General features: G+C 42.0%; 1 protein-coding gene across 1 annotated transcript in view; it reads left to right on the top strand.

Moving 5' to 3' along the window:
- Positions 1–22,866, top strand: part of LOC140155398 (uncharacterized) — a 117,368-nt gene that overhangs the window by 5,121 nt on the left and 89,381 nt on the right. Inside the window, 2 exon segments of the mRNA XM_072178233.1 lie at positions 15,842–15,985; positions 17,644–18,216. Coding sequence (XP_072034334.1) covers positions 15,842–15,985; positions 17,644–18,216 — 717 coding nt within the window.

The raw sequence follows: 22,866 nt of genomic DNA, 5'->3' as shown, positions 1-22,866 counted from the left end.
GACAGTATTTTTTGTGGGACATGAGAGCACCTCAGACCTATCGGTTGCATTCTGAATACGAAGCATGTCTTTTCTGATATCAAATAATTTTCATTTTTGAAAATCACAATATAATACAAATTTTATGACAAATTATAAAAATTTGATATTTTTCACATTTTTGATATATAACAGTCCTCGAAGTAAATTATATAAATCTAATGATATATTCTTAAAGTGTATGTAGCAGGGAGGCAAAGTCGACGGTCAATTGAAAATTTTGACCTTTCATATTGAAGATATGGATTTTTTTCCCAAAAGACCTAATTTTTTTGGTGTTTTGGGAAAAAAACACCATATCTTCAATACGAAAGGTCAAAATTTTCAATTGATCGTCGGCTTTTCATCCCACCTACATACACTTTAAGTATAAATCGTCAGATTTATAAAGTTTACTTCAAGTACTGTTAAATATCAAAAATATCAATTTTTAATGATTTGCCATAAAATGTGTATTAAATTGGGAATTTCAAAAAATCAAAATTATTTGATATCAGAATGATATTCTTCGTATTCAGAATGCAATTCGATATGTCTGATGTGCTCTAATGTCCCACAATAAATACTGTCCAAACGCTCATACCCCAGCCCTTAAGCAATTACCTAGGAATGGATTCTTGTAATTATTCTCCATTAAAAGCAAGAACCTTCTAAACATTCATTAGCAGCTTATTAGGATTTGTTCCACAGGAGGGGAGGAGGGGGGGGGGCTATTGTGAGGGGTATTTTGCATTGAGTGGGTAGGTAGGAATTGTAATAATACTGAAAATGTATTGATATTAAAAATGGATTCTAATTGTGTAAGCATCCTATAGATTATTGTGTACAACAATGTGAAGTGAAATGATTATATTTCACTTTGAAATTAAGGGATGGCCCATTTCACGGTTAGGTGCCACTTTTGGTGAAAAAAACTCAAAATTTTCAAAATGGATTAATTCATTTCCCAGCTTAAATCTCTCTACTTCTTGAAGAAAATTATGATTTATTATCTCATGTTATGTAATTTTTTAACAAATTGGATAAATATTGAGTAGTGAATATTTATACTTTGACTGTCCAATACATATATAATAGATATTTAAAATAAACAAGTGTGTCATAGGCTCTCTTCTGACCAAATTTGGGCAACTTTTGTTGTGTATTGACAAATTTATGGCCACTTAAATGTAATTTTTGTGGTAAAAAAGGGAAATTGACATGAAAAGGTTTACTCAACAATTTTAATAATCAAGGAATGGCTCTGATATTCCACAGCTTTGAAGGTCATAATATGGGTAATGTTCACAAATAATATCAGCCAGTTTGAAAACACAGGTCAAATTCAAGATTCTGATGTTTGTGCAATTTTGGATGTGACTGATGTCAATGTGAACGGAAACCACACACTGTAAAGCAGAATATATTTCAGAAAATAATGCTTCAACAAGTTTTCACTCTCTACTTCTTGAAGAAAATTATGATTTATTATCTCATGTTATGTAATTTTTTAACAAATTGGATAAATATTGAGTAGTGAATATTTATACTTTGACTGTCCAATACATATATAATAGATATTTAAAATAAACAAGTGTGTCATAGGCTCTCTCTCTGACCAAATTTGGGCAACTTTTGTTGTGTATTGACAAATTTATGGCCACTTAAATGTAATTTTGTGGTAAAAAAGGAAATTGACATGAAAAGGTTTACTCAACAATTTTAATAATCAAGGAATGGCTCTGATATTCCACAGCTTTGAAGGTCATAATATGGGTAATGTTCACAAATAATATCAGCCAGTTTGAAAACACAGGTCAAATTCAAGATTCTGATGTTTGTGCAATTTTGGATGTGACTGATGTCAATGTGAACGGAAACCACACACTGTAAAGCAGAATATATTTCAGAAAATAATGCTTCAACAAGTTTTCACACCCCCCAGTAAATTAAATGGGATATACTGAAACATATCAACCTGTGTTAGTGTTCATTTTAAAACATTGTTTACAATTTATAGAAGCGGATGTGACATTTTCAATTGTGAACAGAATATTTCATTATTACAAACAGTTTGCTTGTCAAAAATATAAGCTTTAAGCACTTCTAACATATATATTTTGTGAGATTCTATTGAATTGAGCAATGCTAAAATGTTTTTCCTGACCCTTTATATTTTTGACAAGCAAAATGTTTATAATTTACTGAAATATTCCGTTCACAATTGAAAATGTCACATCCGCTTCTGTAAATTGTATACAAAACTGTCCCCTAAAGACAACGACAAAGCTATGAAATAATCATATATGACATGTATGAAATAATAAACCTATTTTAGAAAGTAGTAAATATCATGTTGTTTGAGTATTTTAACCTAAAAACTACTAATTTTGAGGATGTGACATGTGAACGGAAATTGAAGCTTTTTGAGTCCCCTGTCACAATTAAAGAAGGCATACTGAATTAAAGATTTGTTGTGCCTTTTGATCCCCCACAAACCTGTAATTAAATAACTTCAAACTGGCATCCTAGTCCGATTCCTGTCTTAGTTCTTTGAAGAAACTATTTTGGATGTGACAGGTACCATGGATGTGACACATGTGAACGGAAACTTTGAAATGACATCTGTAAGCTAAGTTGATGACCCGGGGGGGGCACTTCAATTTGAAATGGATATAGGTGTAGGGCTGGCGCTTTCGCACTAAGGGGCATTCGGTGAGAGTAACATGTAAAAAATATGGGGTCATTGGGTGAGAGCATGATTTTGGCATTCGGTGAGAGCAAAATGTAAAAAATATGGGGTCATTGGGTGAGAACATGACCTTTTTTTTTTATGTTATCTTTGGATGAGAACCAAAACAGCACCACAAAAACCTCGAAACTCAAATTTCTTGTTCTAAATGGCTTCAAATTTCTTTTTTTTTTCAAAATAAGTAACAATATCAGTGATAAATGAAAGTTGCTGTTCAAATTGAACTTGTAAGGGTCTTTGGGTGACAGATCAAATGGAAAAATAGGGGTCTTCGGTGACAGAGCTGGAGCGAGCATGTGTTCGTAAAAAAATATGGGGTCTTTGGGTGACAGCGATGCTGAAAAAGGGGGTCTTAACAGCCCTACATACGCGTCACCTCCAAAGTTGGAGTGCCCCCCCCGGGGTTGATGAAGGAGTTTTCATTAAATGGTGTCATTAGATAGCTCATAGCAGGAGATTTTTAAAAATCAAGGAGAAAAAATTCTGCCACTTATTTGTTTAATAAATTATACTATTTGGAAAATTAATCGGATGTGACAAAACTGTGAACAGAATTTGTTGGCAAAAATTCAAAATATCGCTGTATCTACATATTAAGAGCAACAAGTGTAATTTGTTCAACAAATAGTAACAAGACTCTGAACTTTACTAAAACACACTAGTTTGCCATTCATGTAAAGTATTAGTTGATCTATTCCACATTGAATAAGGTACATAGATGTGAACGGAAAATGTCACATCCGAATTCAGAAATTTAAATGGTTCTCATGCTAGTTTAACTGACAACTACTACTTTGTTCATGTATGGCTGTATAGTGCAACTTGTTCACTACATAAAAACAACAAAAGCAGCTGGTAGGCTCAACATAGTTAAAAGTGGCAGCATTGGAAAATAAATGTCTGTTTCCAGGTTGATAGTAAAATGTGGTTTTTGACCACTTCTTACCCCTGTGCGCCCTGAAAGGTAAAAGCAGAAAGGCCGATTAAGCTAGTGGAGGTAGGCCATACAGAGACAATGAAAAATCACCAACAGTCAATTCTGTAACCCCATCATTTTTTGCACACCAGGCCAGATATGTTGAAAATCAAAAAGTGGCGCCTAACCGTGAAATGGGCCGGATCTAAAATGAGCGTTAATTGCGTTTCGACAGTATTTTTTGTGGGACATGAGAGCACCTCAGCTCGAATTGCATTCTGAATACGAAGCATGTCTTTCTGATAGCAAATAATTTTCATTTTTTGAAAATCACAATGTAATACAAATTTTATGATAAATTATAAAAATTTGATATTTTTCAAATTTTTGATATATAACAGTCCTCGAAGTAAATTATATACATCTAATGATATATTCTTAAAGTGTATGTAGCAGGGAGGAAAAGCCGACGGTCAATTGTTTTTTTGTGTGTTTTGGATTGATTTGCCATAAAATGTGTATTAAATTGCGAATTTCACAAAATCAAAAATATTTGATATCAGAATGACATTCTTCGTCAGAATGCAATTCGATATGTCTGATGTGCTCTAGTGTCCCAAAATAAATACTGTCCAAACGTTCATACCCCAGCCCTTAATTTTATACCAAAACTATTTATTTATTTTAAATAATATGTAATTTATTTGTGCATTTATTTGTTTGTTTATTTATTGTTTATAATTTATAAGTGTGATGAGATCAAGCAAAATCAGTTATAAGTCGGAAGTATTGATTTTCAGATACAGCTAAACAAAGGAAATAATTTCTTTTGAGGTCTGTTGTTTTGGAAACACTGCAACTGTTCATATCTTTGGAACTAGTAAATGTTCAATTTCTATGGGGTTTTCTGCAAAATGTAGCTAAGTTGTAAATGCCTTATTTATTTATTTATTTATTTATTTATTTATTTATTTATTTATTTATTTATTTATTTATTTATTTATTTATTTATTTATTTATTTATTTATTTATTTATTTTTTCATCAGTGGAACAACTAGAATCAGATGGTGTTGACATTTGATAGTATTTAGTTGTGCATACATGTGCATTGAAAATGGGTGCTTACACAGATTCTATAGAGGCACTAATTCCCATTAATTAAGCGCCAAATATATGGTAATATGAATGAAACCGATGTCATTTAGGGTTCATACCACTAAATCCACCTATGAAGCGGTTTCCGTAAAAGTTTATCACGCCTATAGTCCCAACTTTGCATCAAAATTGTGCAAAATCTGTACAATATTAACCCTAACACCCAAAAATACCACAAAAAACCATGATGACAAATTAAGCGCATGCGTGAATCCCAGGGTCTGCGATGGCGCAATCACCCTAAGTGTTATATGCTCACGGAATTGCTGCCCCGGCAGTGATAACCTGTGTAGCTACCGGTCCGTGATCGTGTGGTTGACATGCGGGGGGTCAGAGGTTCGAATCCCGGGGCCAAGTGACTTCTTTGTTCATCTTCTCTCCTTTTTCGTATCTTCTTTAACTTCCGATATCAAAAAGCAGGGTTAAGTGTTAGGGTTAGATAAGATATATTTTTCCAGATTAAGGATACGGTACATGATTTACCGACAAGTGACTCATTTCGGAATGCGATCATGAATTTTGAAGAACAAAAAGTTTCCACAGGCTTCGTTGGGATTCGAACCAGCGATTCGGAACTTCCTTTGATTACGCGTCTAGCGCTTTACCGCTTGGCCACGGTGGCAGTTGAGTGGAGGAGTGTAATGATAAATGATAAATCTCATAATGCCATCTTTAGCCTTTTGTTTACTAAAAAGACGCGCTTTTGTAAAGATAGATGAGCCGCTTTATGCATAAATAGCACGAACGCTTGGGGAAAGGTTTCAAACAAATAATAAAGACACTGATGTGATGATGAAATTATGTAAGTCGGGAAATATCTCGCGTCGCAATGTTTTGTTTTGGTTTTAGGAATTTGACCTTAAAATTTACTTAATGCATGACATTATCATTCAAATCAACAAAAGATATTTCAACAGTATATGGCCTCATTCTTTCACTAGTATGTTTTGTACATGTATGTGAAATAGCTTCAACAATGGTTCGCTGCATAATGGTAAAAACAGCCTTGACCTAAAAAAAGGCGTAGAGGTACCATATTTACCGATTCAGGCTAAATTTAAAATTGATATAAAACGCTTTTTTTTTGATCGATTACAAAAATTAATTTTTGTCATATAAAGAAATTGTGTCTGGCGTGAATTATTCTTAGGGCTCTTTAACTTCTTCAAATAATTTTTTTAATGATAGAGTGAATCCCCTGGCCCTCTATAATTACGCACAAAAGACCGAGTCCCCTTAAAGCATTCCTTAACCCTAACACCCAAAAATACCACAAAAAACCACGATGAAAAATTAAGCGCATGCGTGAATCCCAGGGTCTGCGATGGCGCAATCACCCTAAGTGATATGCTCACGGAATTGCTGCCCGGGCAGCGATAACCCGTGTGGCTACAAGTCTGTGATCGTGTGGTTGGCATGCGGGGGGTCAAAGGTTCAAATCCCGGGGTGCCAAGTGACTTCTTTGTTCATCTTCTCTCCTTTTTTTGTATCTTCTTTAACTTCCGATAGCAAAAAGCAGGGTTAAGTGTTAGGGTTAACAATGTTAGTGTTGAAAATCATGGTTTACTAGAACTTGTGAATGTGATCAGCAAATTTGAAAAGAAAACACAAACATTTGAGTGATGTTTACGATTATGTGCGCATGAACACACGAGGTCAAAACGCGGTTAGCAGTCGGTTGTGAACACAGGAAAATCTGGCTTTTTATATATACCGTAACGCTAATTTTCTCAAAAAGTAGACCTAAAATGTTGTGTCATTTTCAAATATATGTTATGCAGAATTTTGTAACTCGACTTAATATGGCCTAAAACGTGACCCCTATTTTGCTTTTTAAGTCTATGGGAAGCTATTTTGTGTTATGTACCCTTTATGACCACAATTTAGTATCTGTAAGGCGCTGTGATCGCTGTAGAGCACATTCTCCAGATTTGGGTATTTGCTGTAGAAGTTGTGATATAACAGGATTAACCCTAATGCCCTCGCTGCTTTATGGCGAGTGGGAAGAAAGAAAGAAGAAGAAGAGAAAACTTTTTTTCTCGGGTGCCAGACACGTGCACAGGTCTACCTTGCCACAGGGTGTAGCTTGCCCGGCCAAGCTTTCTGCGACCATATGACTGTTTGCATGATGACGCAATCGCATCACATGGGATACCTGCCTGTGCCTATGTTTTGTGAATTGTGTTTTTTTTTGTTTAGTATGGTTAGGGTTTTAAACATAACGATAGGTGAAAACAATTTTTTGAATGTTTTGCCCTGCAGTAGACCTATGTTGTAACTCTGCATTGCACACATTATAAGCAGAGTCCATGTACGTTTCACCTGTACAATTATTGTCTTTGAAAAGAGAGCATAATATTGTATTCAATGTATGATTGCACACATACCAACATGGCAGATGATGAGTGCAGCCTACTTAATACAGTGCAGGGCAATACATTCAAAAATCCTGTTGCATCATTACTTCTATATACAAATAGAGTCTTTTGTATCCAGTGCATTCAAAAGTCATTCTACAAGGAATAACCTTGGGCCCAAAGCCTCTGAAAATCACTGCTGGCCCACTGAATGGTGAATAAAGAATGACGAATAATCATGATATATGGACCTTGGGCCCAAAGCCTCTGAAAATCACTGCCGGCCCACTGAATGGTGAATAAGGAATAACCATGATAAAAAGGGGCCCAAAGCCTCTGAAAATCAAAGCTGGCCCACTGAATCATGATAATATGGACCTTTGGCCCAAAGCTCTGAAAATCACTGCTGGCCTGCTGAATGTTAGGCTATAATGTGGGCCCAGTGACGTACAAATGTAACAGGCATTTTTGCCAGGAGGCAAGCCTGGGTGGGACTGGGATGTGGTCCAAATCTACCAAAAAGGACAAGTTATAACAAATGGTATGTCCATGATAGCTAGGGGTTGCAACTTTTTTTTTGGGGGGGGGGGGGAGTCCGAAGGGGATGTTAAGCTATCATGTGTGACATAGCTGGAATTTTTGTAGGAGGCAAGCATGTGTGTTTGGTGGGGTCCAAATCCAACAAAAAGGATAGACTCAGTACACCGGTCGATCTTACCGCTTCCGATGTTGATTAAGATACTTCTTGCATCGATCCCGAGATGCGGAAAAACCAATAGTCATTTTGTCCCACATAAATGAATAAATAACAAAACCCCCGATCCCCGGTGGACTCACCCAAAAGGTGACGCCACACCATATGATCGCCTTTATCCTCCTTGGTCTCCGACTGACACAGACGTGCCTATCGATTGTTCATAGCACTGTGTATCAATTTCTCGACCAAGGCGAGATATACGGTTGTAGTTTCACACCTTAGGTAAAACCAAACCGGTATTGTTCGGCTGAGGATAGTTTTGACGGCATTTTCTGACGAAAAAGTGACAAAAAACGATCCAAAACTTAGCTACATATCGCGCCTCCGCTTGTATACGGGACACGAGCAATTCAAAATGGCCGCCGCTGACGCCATTCATTTTGTTTCCCACGTAAACAACCATTGCAGCCTGTAAGTTACAATAGATGTTTGTACATACACATTGTATTTCATGTACGGTAGGTTATTGTTGCTATGTTAGGGTGATTACTCTATCGTTATGTCTTCATTACCGTCCAATAAAGACGAGTTAATCAGATATTCATACGGTGGGGATTGGTAGGGACCTGCCTGACATTTTAGTAATAAAGTTAGCCAGTCCTTACTTTACCACTAACGTTAGCGACCAGCCTCCGTGCTCAGGTTTGCTTACTGGGCTTGAGTCGCGTGTTGGGGGGTAGTGCCCCCTCCCTTTTCTCCTCGCTTCGCCTCGGCCCTGTCGGGCTTGCCCTTCCCTGGTGACGGAGCGGGACCCACACCCGCTCTGTTTCGCCCACAGGGAGTGCTCCCGATCTTCTAGATGTCTTTCTTTTGCTTAGGACTCTCCGAGTTCCAGCTTGACGATTTGGATAGGCTCCGCCATCGCCATAAGGCGAAGAAGAAATCTACCAAGGGCACTGGTAAGGTCGACACGGTGGATTCTGCTGTGACAGCCCCTATGGGTCATGGCGGTCTGCTTAAGGGGGCTCCGTCCCCGGACAAGCAGGCGGTTCCTTCGGGACTGCTAAGCGGTCCAAAGGCTCAGCAGCCAGCGAAAGCACTGACTATACGCCGGAGCAAAGTAGCAGGCAGCAGAGCGGTAACCACCAGCGAAAACCCTAGCGGGTTTTGCAGCAGGAGGATACCAGTCGACACGGTAGATTCTGCTGTGACAGCCCCTATGGGTCATGGCAGGTCTGCTTAAGGGGCTCCGTCCCGGACAAGCAGGCGGTTCCTTCGGGACTGCTAGCGCTGTCCAAAGGCTCAGCAGCCAGCGAAAAGCACTGACTATACGCCGGAGCAAAGTAGCAGGCAGCAGAGCGGTAACCACCAGCTTAAAACCCTAGCGGGTTTGTAGCAGGAGGATACCAGTCCTCTAGCGAAAATCCTCACGGGTTTTTAGCAGGAGGACACCCGCCTGTTGCAGGCATATCTACAGGCTCAAACAGCCACAGTAGTAGCCAGCGACGGGCAGCATGCAAGGGTACCCGGGCTTGCCTGGGTTGAACCCTAGCATGCATGGGTTCAGCAGAGACGATACCGCTGCTAACGCTGTGGGTGTAGTCTTAGCAGAACCAACTGGGGTTGTCACACGGCAGCGCCCATGGCGGGACCGCCGAGTGATACCCTGGGCCCTAGAATAGCTGCTGGCTGTCCACAGGGACTGGCTGGCGATTATTCAGGGGTTGGGCTCTGCAGTCTCTCACGGGACAGCGACCCAGGTGCATTCGGTGGCAGCTACAAAGACGAGCCACGGCTTGACTTCAGTGGTAGCCGCTATGCACCCGCCCATAGCTGCCGTGAGTGGTCCGCCACACACAGCGACCTTTGGGCGAAGCTCTAGAGGGTACAGTAAGTAGCTTGAACAGCCTAGCTGATCAACAACCCACTTATGTCCTCGAGAGCCAGCGGAGCGTGGGTGATCCATTACCGTCATGGGTCAATTACCCTCTCTTGATCGATCACTGTCAAATCAACAGGGCATAGCTCCATTGATTGACGCTGCCTATTCAGGTGGCGAGGTGATTGATCGGGGTATGCACGCCAGCTACCCGTGGTACTAGGCAAGCTCCCTCTAGCCAAGGGACAGCCGGTAGAAGGGTACCCATACACACGGCTTGATCCCCGGGGAACGCAGTGAGGCATGGGTACAGTGGTGCACAGCCGGAGCCCTCACGGGCACCTACGCTAGTACCGCGCCGGTACCACGCCAGCACACAGCTTGATCCCCCAAACAGGGAACGCAGTGTGGCGAGGGTACAGCGGTCCACAGTTGGGAACCCTCACGGGTACCCACGCTGATACCGCACCGGTACCGCAGCACTCGCTTTAGTCGCCACAGTCTCTGTGGCAACAAGGGGGAGGCGGTGCTGGTACTGCAGTACCATGGGGTTACCCTGGTGGCGGATCCTTTCAGGGTCAGCTGCCGGCTGGGTATGCCCGTGGTACCCGCCGCAGGGTGTTTCTTCCACGGCCCAGCACCGTGGCAAGTGTCGCCAGCGATGGCCCACGCAGTACCAACATCAGCTGTTGACCAGGCCAGCCGGCATGGAGCTAACCCAGATCTTGATCAGGGTAGGCCCCGTGCTGCTAGCGCCAGGACGACGGCTGCGAGAGCATGCGGACCCAGTGGTGCCATGGCGGATACCTCAGGGTCTTGCGGGAGTACCCCTCTTCTGCTGGCAGGTAGTCGGCGAGCCACACAGTGGTTATGCCTTCTTACCCGCTTTCAGATGCCCGTCCTCAGTTACCGACATCATCGGAGCACGATACGGATACTGTGGGCGAGGGAAAGGAGTCGGAAGCTGAGACCGGTAGTGACATCACTACAGTCTCCTTCCCCCGCTGCCCCGCGAGGGGAGCAACAGCACTGATCTTCCTCCGGACACCCCCTAAGGGGGAGTCCATGGAGGAGGACCAGGGGATCCTTTCAGTAGGATGCTCAGCTGCTGCTTCCTCACTGGGGACGCCTGCACTCTCATTCCCGGCACACCTCACGGGTAGATATCGTAGGGCTGTCGAGCTCAGTAGAGCTATGACGCCGCTGCGTTTGCACGCTTCTCTGCGTAACGCGGGAGGACCACGGGACCTACCTGAGGGGATCCGAGAGGGACCCAGATGTCGCCAAGCGTTTATCACGCCAGACAACATCTGAGCTCTTCCGCGAGGTGAGCCTATTAGCGGTGCTAACAGCTAGCCTCAACGAGAGCTCCATGGGCCTAGCCCATAGGGTGTCCACTCAGCGCGGGAGGGGCTGCCACTCCAATCGCTCAACGCGATGGAAAGGCAGGGTCCTTTTTCTCTGTGGATGCTTCTGCGCTGCGGTGGAGGACCGTGCAAATAAGCTACCAACGGGAGCACTCTGAAGAGGTCGGAAACTGCCCTTACCATGGGTAGGAGCTCCGACTTCAGCAGGCCGTGCACCACCAACAGTACCCGAGCCCACTACCTCTGCAGCACCCATTTCTGGGAGGCGCAAGGGTAGCACAGGATCAGCTGGCAAGCCCCGAAGACGAGCAAGCGCTCTTCCAAGGGAAGCTAGGCAGAGCAGTCCTGGTGGGCTCAGCGGCTTTTCCACAGGGGCAGCTCCCAGTGGACGACCGCTTATGGCTTTCACCCAGAGGTGGGAAACCATCTCTCTGAGCGCCTGGGTATGGTCAGTGGTGAGTGGGGGTTACAGACTGGCAACCCAGTCTCCCCACATTCGCCTGCACATTTCAGAGGTCCACAGTAGTACCGTCCAGACGGCCCCAGCGCCGGGCACTACTGACAGGGATCACACAGCTTCTCACGAAGCGGGCGATTGTCCCGGTCTACCCCCGTTCTACTGGTGATCTTGGAGCCATTGGCTCCAAGGAAGACTGGCGACGGGAGCCCCATCCGAACCGCAGGCTGGTGAACACGCTCTTCAGGCCCAAAAAGGTTCAGAATGGGGACTCTCGCCGGTGCTAGCCTGCCCCATCAGGGGCGTGGGAACAGCATCGCTAGATCTCTCGGACGCCTATCTGCATATGCCAATCGCCTCTCAAGATCGGAGGCATCTGCGCTTCTAGGTACAGGATCAAAATTACCAGTTTTGATACCGGCCATCCGGCCTGTCCATCTCTCCCAGGGTGTTTAACACTCTGGGTCAGAGCGGTGGCAGCGTACCTGAAGCACAGGGGTGTCAACATCAGTTGCTACCTGGACGTTGGCTCATATACGGACGCACTCCACTGAAGACTACGGGTCTCATGGGGTTGATAGTCCGTGGGTGCGGGACCCTGGATTTTTGATCAGCTCAAAAAGTCCAGCGTGGTCCCGACGCAGACACCACTATTTGTAGGGGCCCGGATCACCCTCACGGAGGGGTTCGCGTGCTCTCACCCGAGCGGGTGATTTAACATGGTGCGGTGTGCCTGACTCTTGGCCGAGTCTCGGCAAAACCCGCTGTGGCATGGATGAAGGTGGTAGGCCTAATGGCCAGTATGGTAGACCTCGTACTGTACTGCCGCTTTCTACGCTTAGGGCTTACCCAACTACACCTTCTAGCCTGCTTGCAGGCCCAGTCGTCACCAATATCCCTCGCGGTTCCGCTTGTCGGAGATCGCGCGAGAGAACTCTGGTGGTGGACCCATCAGCCCAATTTGACCCAGGGTGTCAGGTTTCCTGCACTCCGGTATGTCACGTAGTGACAACCATAGCGCCAAAACGGGGCTGGGGGTCCACATCCACGGAGACTCCGCCTCGGCCTATGGGGCCATAGAGACAGAGTTTCACATCAACCTCCTCGCTACGAGGAGGTGATCGTGGAATCACATACCGTTGTCCTGACGGATAGCACAACCGTGGTAGCCTACCCCAACAGACAAGGGGACTCCGGCCACCACGATTGAGCCTGCATGCACGACACCTGATAGGGTGGTGCAAGTTCAGGCAGATTACGATGAGAGCGATACACATCGCTGGCGTCACCAGCATCCTCGCGCACAATCTGTCACGAGGAAGGGTGTCGGGACCAGCAGAATGGTCCTTGTTCGCAGGTCGCTCAGACGATCTTCAAGGGGATATACCACCCCTCGAAAGATCTGTTCGCATCTCATCGCAATCATCCACTGCCGGTGTACTGCTCAAGGGTCGCGGACCCCCAAGCATTCACCGTGGACGCTCTGTCCATAGACTGGGGAGGGACGACAGCTTATGCAGTCCCTCCGATCTCACTACTCATGAGGGTGGTGGCCAAGATCGGGTGGGAAGACTGCATTGTCATTCTGCTAGCGGCAAGGCCGCTGGCACTCCCCGAGGTACCAGATCTACTCCGGATGCCCGGAGCGGAGGTACCCAGTCTATCACTAGAGCACCTGCAGTTAGCTGCATGGCCCTTACCAGGGCACACACAGCGGAGGGATACTTTTCATCAGAAGCTGTTTTTCTCATCGCCGGGCTAGACGGAAGTCTACCTCCGTACGTATAGCCAGAGTCTGGCTCCATACTACGCTTGGTGCAATGAGACAAATAGCTCTCCCGCTAGAGCCTCTGTGCTGCTAGTTCCGGAGTTTCTGACAGAAAAGTTCCAAGCAAGACTTCAGCGGGCCACTGGGGCCAGCTATAAGTCAGCTGTCCTCTCCATTCACCGAGGTTTCGAGACGGGTCGACTATCATAGCCGATGGTTACCTTATTAGTCTACGCCTCGACGGTATGTTCAACGAGTGTCTACCAAAAAGGAAAGTGATCCTCCTAAGGGATCCCAACACAGTCTTAGATTACCTTAAGGGTCACCCTTTTGACCTTCCGCCAAAAGCGGCGCTTAAATACGTAACTCTCAAGATGGCTTTCCGGTTTGGCGTTGGCTTCGGACGGCGGTGCTGAGTTGCACACGGTCTCGAGGTTAGCTTCCGTGTTCACAAACACTGGAGCGACACTGTTTCGGGCCCTGTTCTCGTGATTACTGAACGGGCGCGGTGCATACCGACATTCGCCCTCTCCAATCCCCAGGGTTGGGCAAGGTTCGCTGAAGCCAAAGATAGGCTGGGGTGTCCGATAAGGCGCTGCAGCACTATTTCTTCCGAACACAAGCCTTGCGAGGGACTCACGACCGCATTCATCACCCTTACAGAGTTTTCGGTCCAGCCGCTGTCGCAATGGCTGGTCCAGGTGTTGGTGGGGTCCGGGGATCGCGGGTTTCGCGTCCCACGACCCACTCGACACGAGCTATCTCATCATCTTGGGTATACCGCTCGGTTGTCCCTTGAGGAGATCTAGCAGGCGGTGTCCCGAAGCCACCTTCGCCTTTCTCTACGATACTTCCGCTTACGTTAGTAATCAGAGACGGGCGGAGGTTTACCGACATTGTTCGGCGATCATAATACGGTGGTGTACGGGTACCAGGTTTTCAGACTATACAGAATACTCAGCATGGTAAGAACCAGTGTCGCTATTCTTAACCACCAAACTTATTAAGTAAGGAGGTTTATGTCTGTGATCGCGTGGTCTTTTTGTTTCCCGACCGCTGGGGAAAATATTTTCTGACCTCGCTGAAAACCATCGCTTACCGCCCCGATCCCTGATCAGATGCTGACCAATCTTGTACCTCCATCCGTCGGTTACTTGCTAGATCGATCTTTCAGATGTTGATGCAAGAAGTATCTTAATCAACATCGGAAACGGTAAGATCGACCGGTGTACTGAGTCTAGTCCCAAACAAAAATGTTTGGTAGACTCATAACCGGTGCGATCTTACCTTTCGATGTTGATTATCCCGACCCCGCCACCCCCTACAAGTTTGGTCCGGTAGGGGATCCCAAGTCGGATAAGGGCGATCATATGGTGTGACGTCACCTTTTGGGTGAGTCCACCGGGGATCGGGGTTTTTGTTATTTATTCATTTATGTGGGACAAAATGACTATTGGTTTTTTCCTCTTCTCGTGATCGATGCAAGAAGTATCTTAATCAACATCGGAAAGGTAAGATCGCACCGGTTATGATTCTACCAAACATTTTTGTTTGGGACTAATTTATATGTTGTTAAGGTGGTACTACACCCCCTGATAAATTATGTGACCAATTTTGCATTTTTCTCAAAAAATAACTACACACTAGTAACAAAAGTTATGTATATTATACATGTTATAGGGGCAAGGAATCCAATTACTTCACTGAAATTTCAGTGATTCTAGACAAGTGGTTAATTATATATATATGTTAAGAAATGAGGTACTTTCCAGTGGTACCTCTTTTCTTATCATAAATAAAGTACCGCTTGTCTTGAGCCACTGAAATTCCAGTGTAGTAACTGGATAACCTTTGCTACCATTTTTTGAGAAAAATGCAAAAATAGTCACAAATTTATCAAGGGGTGTAGTACCACCTTAACAAATGGCAGGCCCATGATAGCTGGGGATGCAACTTTCTAGGAAGGGCCCTAAAAAGGGAATGAAGGAGTCGGAAATCAGACAATGTGGTAAAAGGCAGTCGAAATTGCACATATTTCGCAGTACCTACATTGTATCAAGTCCTTTTTTGTACTTTTTGGATGTTTTATATTATAAAAACAGAGGATAATTAGTTTCGATTTTGGTGCCATAAACAAAGTAGTTTTGTGAAATACAGCTTAATTTGGCCAAGAGGGGATGGCAATTAAACTGAATCTCCCTATAATATATTTATTCTGTCAAAGAAATTGTGCATTAAGTTCAAGCAATATGCACTTTTATAACTAATTTAGTCTTGATAAAAAAAGTAATTTGGGCCATTATATTTTTTCACTTTTCTTTTTTCTAGTTGGCCCTTTTATTGTTGTTTTATTCTTTACTTGCCCAATTTCATACATGTATCAGTGCCTTTCTTATATTGGAGAAATCCCTTGTCTGTGATAAAATTCATATTGCCAATGATTGTTTTTTTTTTCTTTTTTTACTTGTTTTCAGGACAAAATTGTCCCACTGGTATTGGTTTGGTATTCATGGCCTGCAGGAGTGGAGCGTGTATCCCATCATTTTGGGTATGCGATGGCTTTTCAGATTGTGATGATGACTCTGATGAAAGCGACTCTACATGTGTAGATGGTGCTGGTAAGTGCTCTATAGATGGATAATCTGATCAATTCCATTTAGGTGCGTATGGGCATGAGAGCCTTTGAGAGGCATGGTTTACAACAGGTGTCCAATTTTGTTGGCCCTTGAACAGCTCTGAAATCAGGGAAGTGCCACTTATAGGTACATAGTAAAACAAGTACTGCATGATAACTAAAATCAGAACTAACATATCCTTACTTAAAACCCATGATTGATTGTTAACATTTCAGTAACAATTATAAGGCCTTAGATTAGAGATTCCAAGATATGGCAGTGATTGTGCCATATCAGCAAGGGCCATCCTCAAACAGAAAGAGTTCCTTTAAAACTTTTGGAGAAAGTCTTCTTGTGAGCAGCGACTCGATTTTAAAGCTGATAATGATATGAGATAGGGTAGAGTGCACGCAGAATTAGATGGCTCTTACTCGACAAGCCAGTTCAGTAACCAGCTGTATAACATCACATACAATTCACTTTAAACCTCGGTTCTTCCCAATGCAAAGGTATAGGAGCGAAATTTCAATAGTGTGTAAGAGGCTGAAATCCATCTCTTCCACTCGGGAGATTCTAGCTTGTTTCTTTTATTTAAACCTTAATCCTAAACCCTAACCCTAAACCCTAATGCTGGTTTCATACTACCATACTGCTTGCCGACACGCATTGCAGATAAACGGACACAATCAAGGCTTGTCATTGATATAAAATTGATCGTTGAGCCCATATTTATTGGTCGAGCTATGAGTTTTAAAATATTGGAGGAGAGGTATTAGAGGCCAATATTTTACAACTTATAGCGAGACCAATAAATATTGGGCGTAAAGCATCCAATTTTATCATTATTATGTTTTGGATCCAATATTATCACAACTTGGATCCATCAAAACATAATAATGGTTGTCATTGGTTACATCATGCCGCTTGCAGCAGTGGCAAGCGGCAGGAAAGTCTGACAGGTGCATAAGCCTAATCCTAACCCTAAGCCCTAAACCTAACCCTAAATCTTTATCCAAAAGCGTGTAAAAAATGAACCGCTGTTCTTCCCTGCATTTTGATGACTCAATATACCTAAGCATCTAGGGAAAATGCGCTATTTTTTAAAGTGAAATGCGTGCGCCAGTTTTTGAAAATCCGCAAAAATGCGCCAATTTACTGTTTTTCTTCTAGATTTTCTTGCAGATTTTTGTGACAGCATATTTTCTATACTTTTTTTGGATTGCGTTACAGATCATTATGGATTCTTTGATTTTAGTGAAAACTTCAGGTTTTTGGAAAATGAGTACTTGAAAAATGGTTATTCTGGGCAAATTTTAAAAATCGCGGTTGGACCTAAAATGCGCGATTGTACCCGAAATGCGCAATTAAATATACCTCTCATGCATGGTGTATAAATTCCATAAAGAATTAGTCACATTTACATGAAACATATGTCCTTCTTGCATGAATGCGTGAAAAGGACAATACTTTGTGTTATACATCAGTTTTAAAGAATATGATTTTCCAAATATATCGATTCACCTTCCTTTAATTCCTGTTTTCAACTGTATTTGAGACAAATCATTTCAGAAATTTGTGTTTGAGGGCCAAATACATAGCATGATTCCTGAGAGATAAACATATATATAATATCACATCATCTAATATCATTCTTCTTCCAGTTGCATGTGATGAACCAGATGCTATATGCCAAAATGGTGGGACCTGTGTGTCAGAACCAGCAGATAACACCTCCGTTGCCTACTACACTTGTAAATGTCCATCGCCTTTTACCGGTGATAATTGCGAGCAAGTCATTTATATTACAGAGATGCCAACTGGGCCTGCTTCAACTCCTCGTTCAACTACAGTTGAAATGTTTATCACAACAGTCCAAAGAACTACAGAGTCCCCTTTAAGTAGGACTACAGAGTCCACGCCAAGTAGGACTACAGAGTCCACACCAAGTAGGACTACAGAGTCCATACCAAATAGGACTACAAACCCACCACCACCTGTTTTAACCACAAAACTATCAACTACCCCAAGAACTCGTACGGAACCAGTGCAACAACCCTCATCTTTGGTGCCATCAGGGCCACCGGGCACACAGCTCCCTACTCATCCGCTGCATACCACAAGAGTCGTGAGGCAAACAACACCCGATGCATGCAATCCAGATCCATGTATCAATGATTCACAGTGTAATGTTATGGATGGAGGATTTGTCTGTGACTGCAGAGATGGGTTTGAAGGTAAAGTATGGGTTCAGAGGGTCAACTTTGACTATTTTATAAAAGGTTAAAGGTCAAGTCAGAAGTTATCTTCATGCACCCCTTGTTGTTCAAAAGGTAAGGCAGTCATACCAATCCCCGGAAAAACACCATTTGGTGAGAGCTAGGCATGTTTGTACTCATTTTAGTCATTCAGTGAATTTATTTGCGCATGATTTTCACATTTTGATGTTTAATCATGTTTCAGATCAAAACATTTTGGATTCACTTTTATTCAACACACCATTTTTGCACTGCATTACAATGTAGTTCAAAACTTGTCTGAAAGTTTCACTCAATAACTTGTAATCTTCTTCTGATTGAATGTTTTTAAAATATGTTACCCAAACTGCATATTACCCCCAATTTACAATACCTTGGTAGGAGGCCATGTCCCCATTGGCCTATTCCAGTTGAAATCCCTACCCCATGACATAACCATAATCTTTCCCACAAGGAGTGTGAGGTTCAATTGAGGTTACTTGCATTATGAGTGACTCCATTTCAATCTGCACCCTGTGTGTGAGATATTAAGGTCATGACTTCTATATGGGGTGTATGGATTTCAACTGGAATAGCCCAATATTCCATCCCCCCCTTTGTGATTATGACCACAGTTTCTGGAGAAAAGTCTTCACATAAGCTACCTATACTGAAGTGATATGCTATCTACTTAAGATAGCACTGAAGAAAATATCTGTAAGCTATCTACTGAAGATAGCATTGACAAAATACACATAAATTATCTACTGAAGATAGTTTTATCCATCTGAAAATTTCAGTGTTTTTTTCCATCATCAAGTTCTCAGTGTTGCTAAAAAAAAGAAAAAAAAAACACAATTTGAATGTTCTCTGTGTTCCAAAAGTGATGGTTTAACTGCCCCTGCTATATCACTGTTATTCCATCATCTTACTTCAAACTTGGGCAGGTATATTTGAAATTTATCTGCCTTTCAGTAAGTAATTAAAATTGCCAGGCATTAGAAGCAAATTATGTATCTGCTTGTATTGTTTTATATAAATCCCAACCAAATGACGGTAAGCATCTTCATTGCATATATTTTCAAAATGTTTTATGTACCAGCTTTGCAAAAATGAAATTGGAATTATTTTTATTAATATTTTCTTTATTTGCTATAAAGCTATCACTTTATTCTGATGATGATGATTGATCTGTGTAAATCTTGCACCCAACTCCGGGACCCAACTTATTAGTCAAATATTTTTTCTTTGAATCACGTCCCCTGCAGAGGAGAGCAACCACAATATGAACTGGCAAAATAACAACATAGCAATAACAACAACAACAACAACCAACAATAACAACAACAACAATGTTTCAATTAACACCATACCCTGTGCAGTTATATGTGTATTACTAACTAAACCTGTCACCACAGCCATTTTGCAAATGTTCCGTTACTGTACAGTTACTCATATTCTCTTGAACTTTGAACCTGTGAACTTCAACCTTTGAACTTTGCACACCTTAAACTCTTGTGAAGTCTTCTCCTTCATTGATATGTTGTGATGTATGTACCCATCTTGATGTCATTATGTGGGGAAGTCTAGCTGTGGATTGCTGCTACCTGCCCGCCATTCATCATCATCTTCAACTCACAGGGTGCACCTTGCACATACACAAACATGTAAGCCTAATTTCCATTTCATTCAAAAAATAAGGGTGGAACTCTATTTGTATTGATAGTTCTATCAGCATCACTATATGACTCAAGGTGTTACAAAAGTCATAAAATGTGGCCCAATATTTCCTATAGGTGCTATATATGCATAAGTTCATTATTTCTAATGGTAACCGATGAGCCTCAGATGTAATAGCCTATTCTTCGGCCATTAAAGTTCTTGTAAATGGTGACTGGGGGATCCAGGGGTGGGCTGGATTGAGGCACACCTTTCTGCTTTAGCTGCAGGCTTCCCTCTTTATATGTGATGGAACTTTCTTTCAAGTCCTGAATCCATCTTCGGTGATTGCAAGCATCCCATTTAATAGGATCTTTAAAACCCCTGTTGACCCTGTTATTGGACCCATATTGGGTTTTTTGAATTTTAAACATTGGTTATTAGAAAGATAAAACAAAAACCAATATTTACCAAGGGTCATTTTGTAAGCTGATGTCCACAGTGGGCTATTCCAGTTGAAATCCATACGGATGGATAACATGACCATAATCTTTCCAACAAGGAGTGTGAGGTTCAATTGAGGTTACTTGAATGGGTGACTCCATTTAAATCTGTACCCTGTGTGAGAGATATTAAGGTCATGTCTTCTATATGGGGTGTATGGATTTCAACTGGAATAGCCCAATATACCCCCTGTGATTGTGACCACAGTTCCTGGATCAAAACTTAGGCTGGCATTTTCGGTCGGGCTAGCGGGTACCCGCCAGAGATTACATTACCGGCAGGAAATACCCTGCACGGGTACCCAAAATTATTATTTTTTTTTAAGGTTTTTTTTTTATAGTTTTGTAGTGTCCCTGGACCTATACCTAAATGCTAGGATCATTCAAATTCAATGCATTTTGATATCATTAATAGAGTATGACATGAAAACAAAGTATCAATTTTCATTAAAAACACAAATCGTCAAAATGCAATTTTTTTTTGCAGGTCAACCATGAATGAGCCTAGCATTTTTTTTTTTTTTTTCGGTACCCGTTACCCGCCCGAAAAATGCGCCGGGTACCCAGGTACAAAATTACCCGAAAATGCCAGGCCTAATCAAAACCTGGAGAGAAGTCTACACATAAGCTACCTATACTGAAATGATATTTGCTATCTACTGAAGATAGCACTGAAGAAAATTACTGTAAGCTATCTACTGAAGATAGCATTGACAAAATACACATAAACTATCTACTGTTGAAGATACTTTTGTCCATCTGAAAATTTCATGTTTTTTCCATCATCGAGTTGTCAATGTTACTAAATTCTCACCACTGATAACATCAAAATTTGGATGTGCTGTGTGTTCCAAAATTGACAGCAATAAATAAATGTTTTCCATTGCTTTTATGACAAGACTGTAACCCTAACATATAACATGCGCAGAATGTTTTTATCAGTTATTGCTGAAAGTACAAGTATACAGTGATGTTTATCTGCTCCCTGCTATATTGCTGTTATTCCATCACCTTACTTCAAGCACTTGGGCAGATATATTTGAAATTCACCTGCCTTTCAATGAGCAATTAAAATACCAGGCATGAAGCAAAGTATGTATCGGCTTGTATTGTTTTATATAAATCCCAACCAAATGATGTAAGCATCTGCATTGCTTATGTTTTCAAAATGTTTTATGTACCAGCTTTGCAAAATTGGAACTATTTTTAATTAATATTTGTTGTAAAGCTTTCACTTTATTCTGATGATGATGATCGATCTGTGTAAATCTTGCATCCAACTTACCAGTCAAATGTTTCCTCTTTGAAACACTTCCCCCTTAGAGGATAGCCACAATATGTATTAGCAAGAATAAAAACAAATCAACAACACAGCAATAACAAAAACAACAACAACAATGTTGCCATTTACACCATGTATCCCTGTGCAGTTATGTGTGAATTACTAACTAAACCTGTCACCACGGCCATTTTGCAAATGTTTCGTTACTGTACAATTACTCATATTCTCTTGAACTTTGAACCTGTGAACTTCAACCTTTGAACTTCAACCTTTGAACTTTGCACACCTTGAACTCTTGTGAAGTCTTCTCCTTCATTGATATGTTGTGATGTATGTACCCATCTTGATGTCATTATGTGGGGAAGTCTAGCTGTGGATTGCTGCTACCTGCCCGCCATTCATCATCATCTTCAACTCACAGGGTGCACCTTGCACATACACAAACATGTAAGCCTAATTTCCATTTCATTCAAAAAATAAGGTTGGAACTCCTATTTGTACTGATAATCCTATCAGCATCACTATATGACCCAAGGTGTTATAAAAGTCATAATATGTGGCCCAATATTTCCTATAGGTGCTATATGCATAAGTTCATTATTTCTAATGGTACCCGATCAGCATCAGATATAACAGCCTATTCTTCGGTCATTGAAGTTCTTGTAAATGGTGACTGGGGAATCCAGGGGTGGGCTGGGGTTGAGGTACTATCCCCCTTCAAAACATGCAAAACCATGCATAATCAAGTCTTTTGAGAATACATTTGTGCTATTCTGCCTTTCTGCTCTAGCTGCAGGCTTCCCTTTTTTGTATGTGACAAATTATCTCTGAACAGTCCTGAATCTATCTTTGGTGATTGCAAGTGTCTCATTTAATAGGTTATTTAACCCTCCCCCCTTTAGTTATTGGTCCCAAATGTTTTTTTTTAATTTAAAAAAAATTGGCCATCAGAAAAATAAAACAAAAAGCAATATTTAACATAGCACAGGTCATTTTGTTAGCTGATAGTATTATTAGTAGAAAAGTTGAGTCTACCTTCAAACCTTTACATTGTAATACCAATTTAAATTGCTCAATCCATGCACAAGATATGCACAGTTTGAATCAGTTAACCTAAGCACATGCACCATTGAGATAAATAGAGCACAAGCAAAAAATAGTATGCACAATTATGTGACAATTTATGCAAGATTTAGCCTACAAAGA

Source organism: Amphiura filiformis, chromosome 1, assembly GCF_039555335.1.
Source record: "Amphiura filiformis chromosome 1, Afil_fr2py, whole genome shotgun sequence".
NCBI classification, from domain to species: domain Eukaryota; kingdom Metazoa; phylum Echinodermata; class Ophiuroidea; order Amphilepidida; family Amphiuridae; genus Amphiura; species Amphiura filiformis.
Note: the sequence above shows the minus strand (reverse complement) of the source record. Positions and strands in the feature narration are given on the sequence as shown.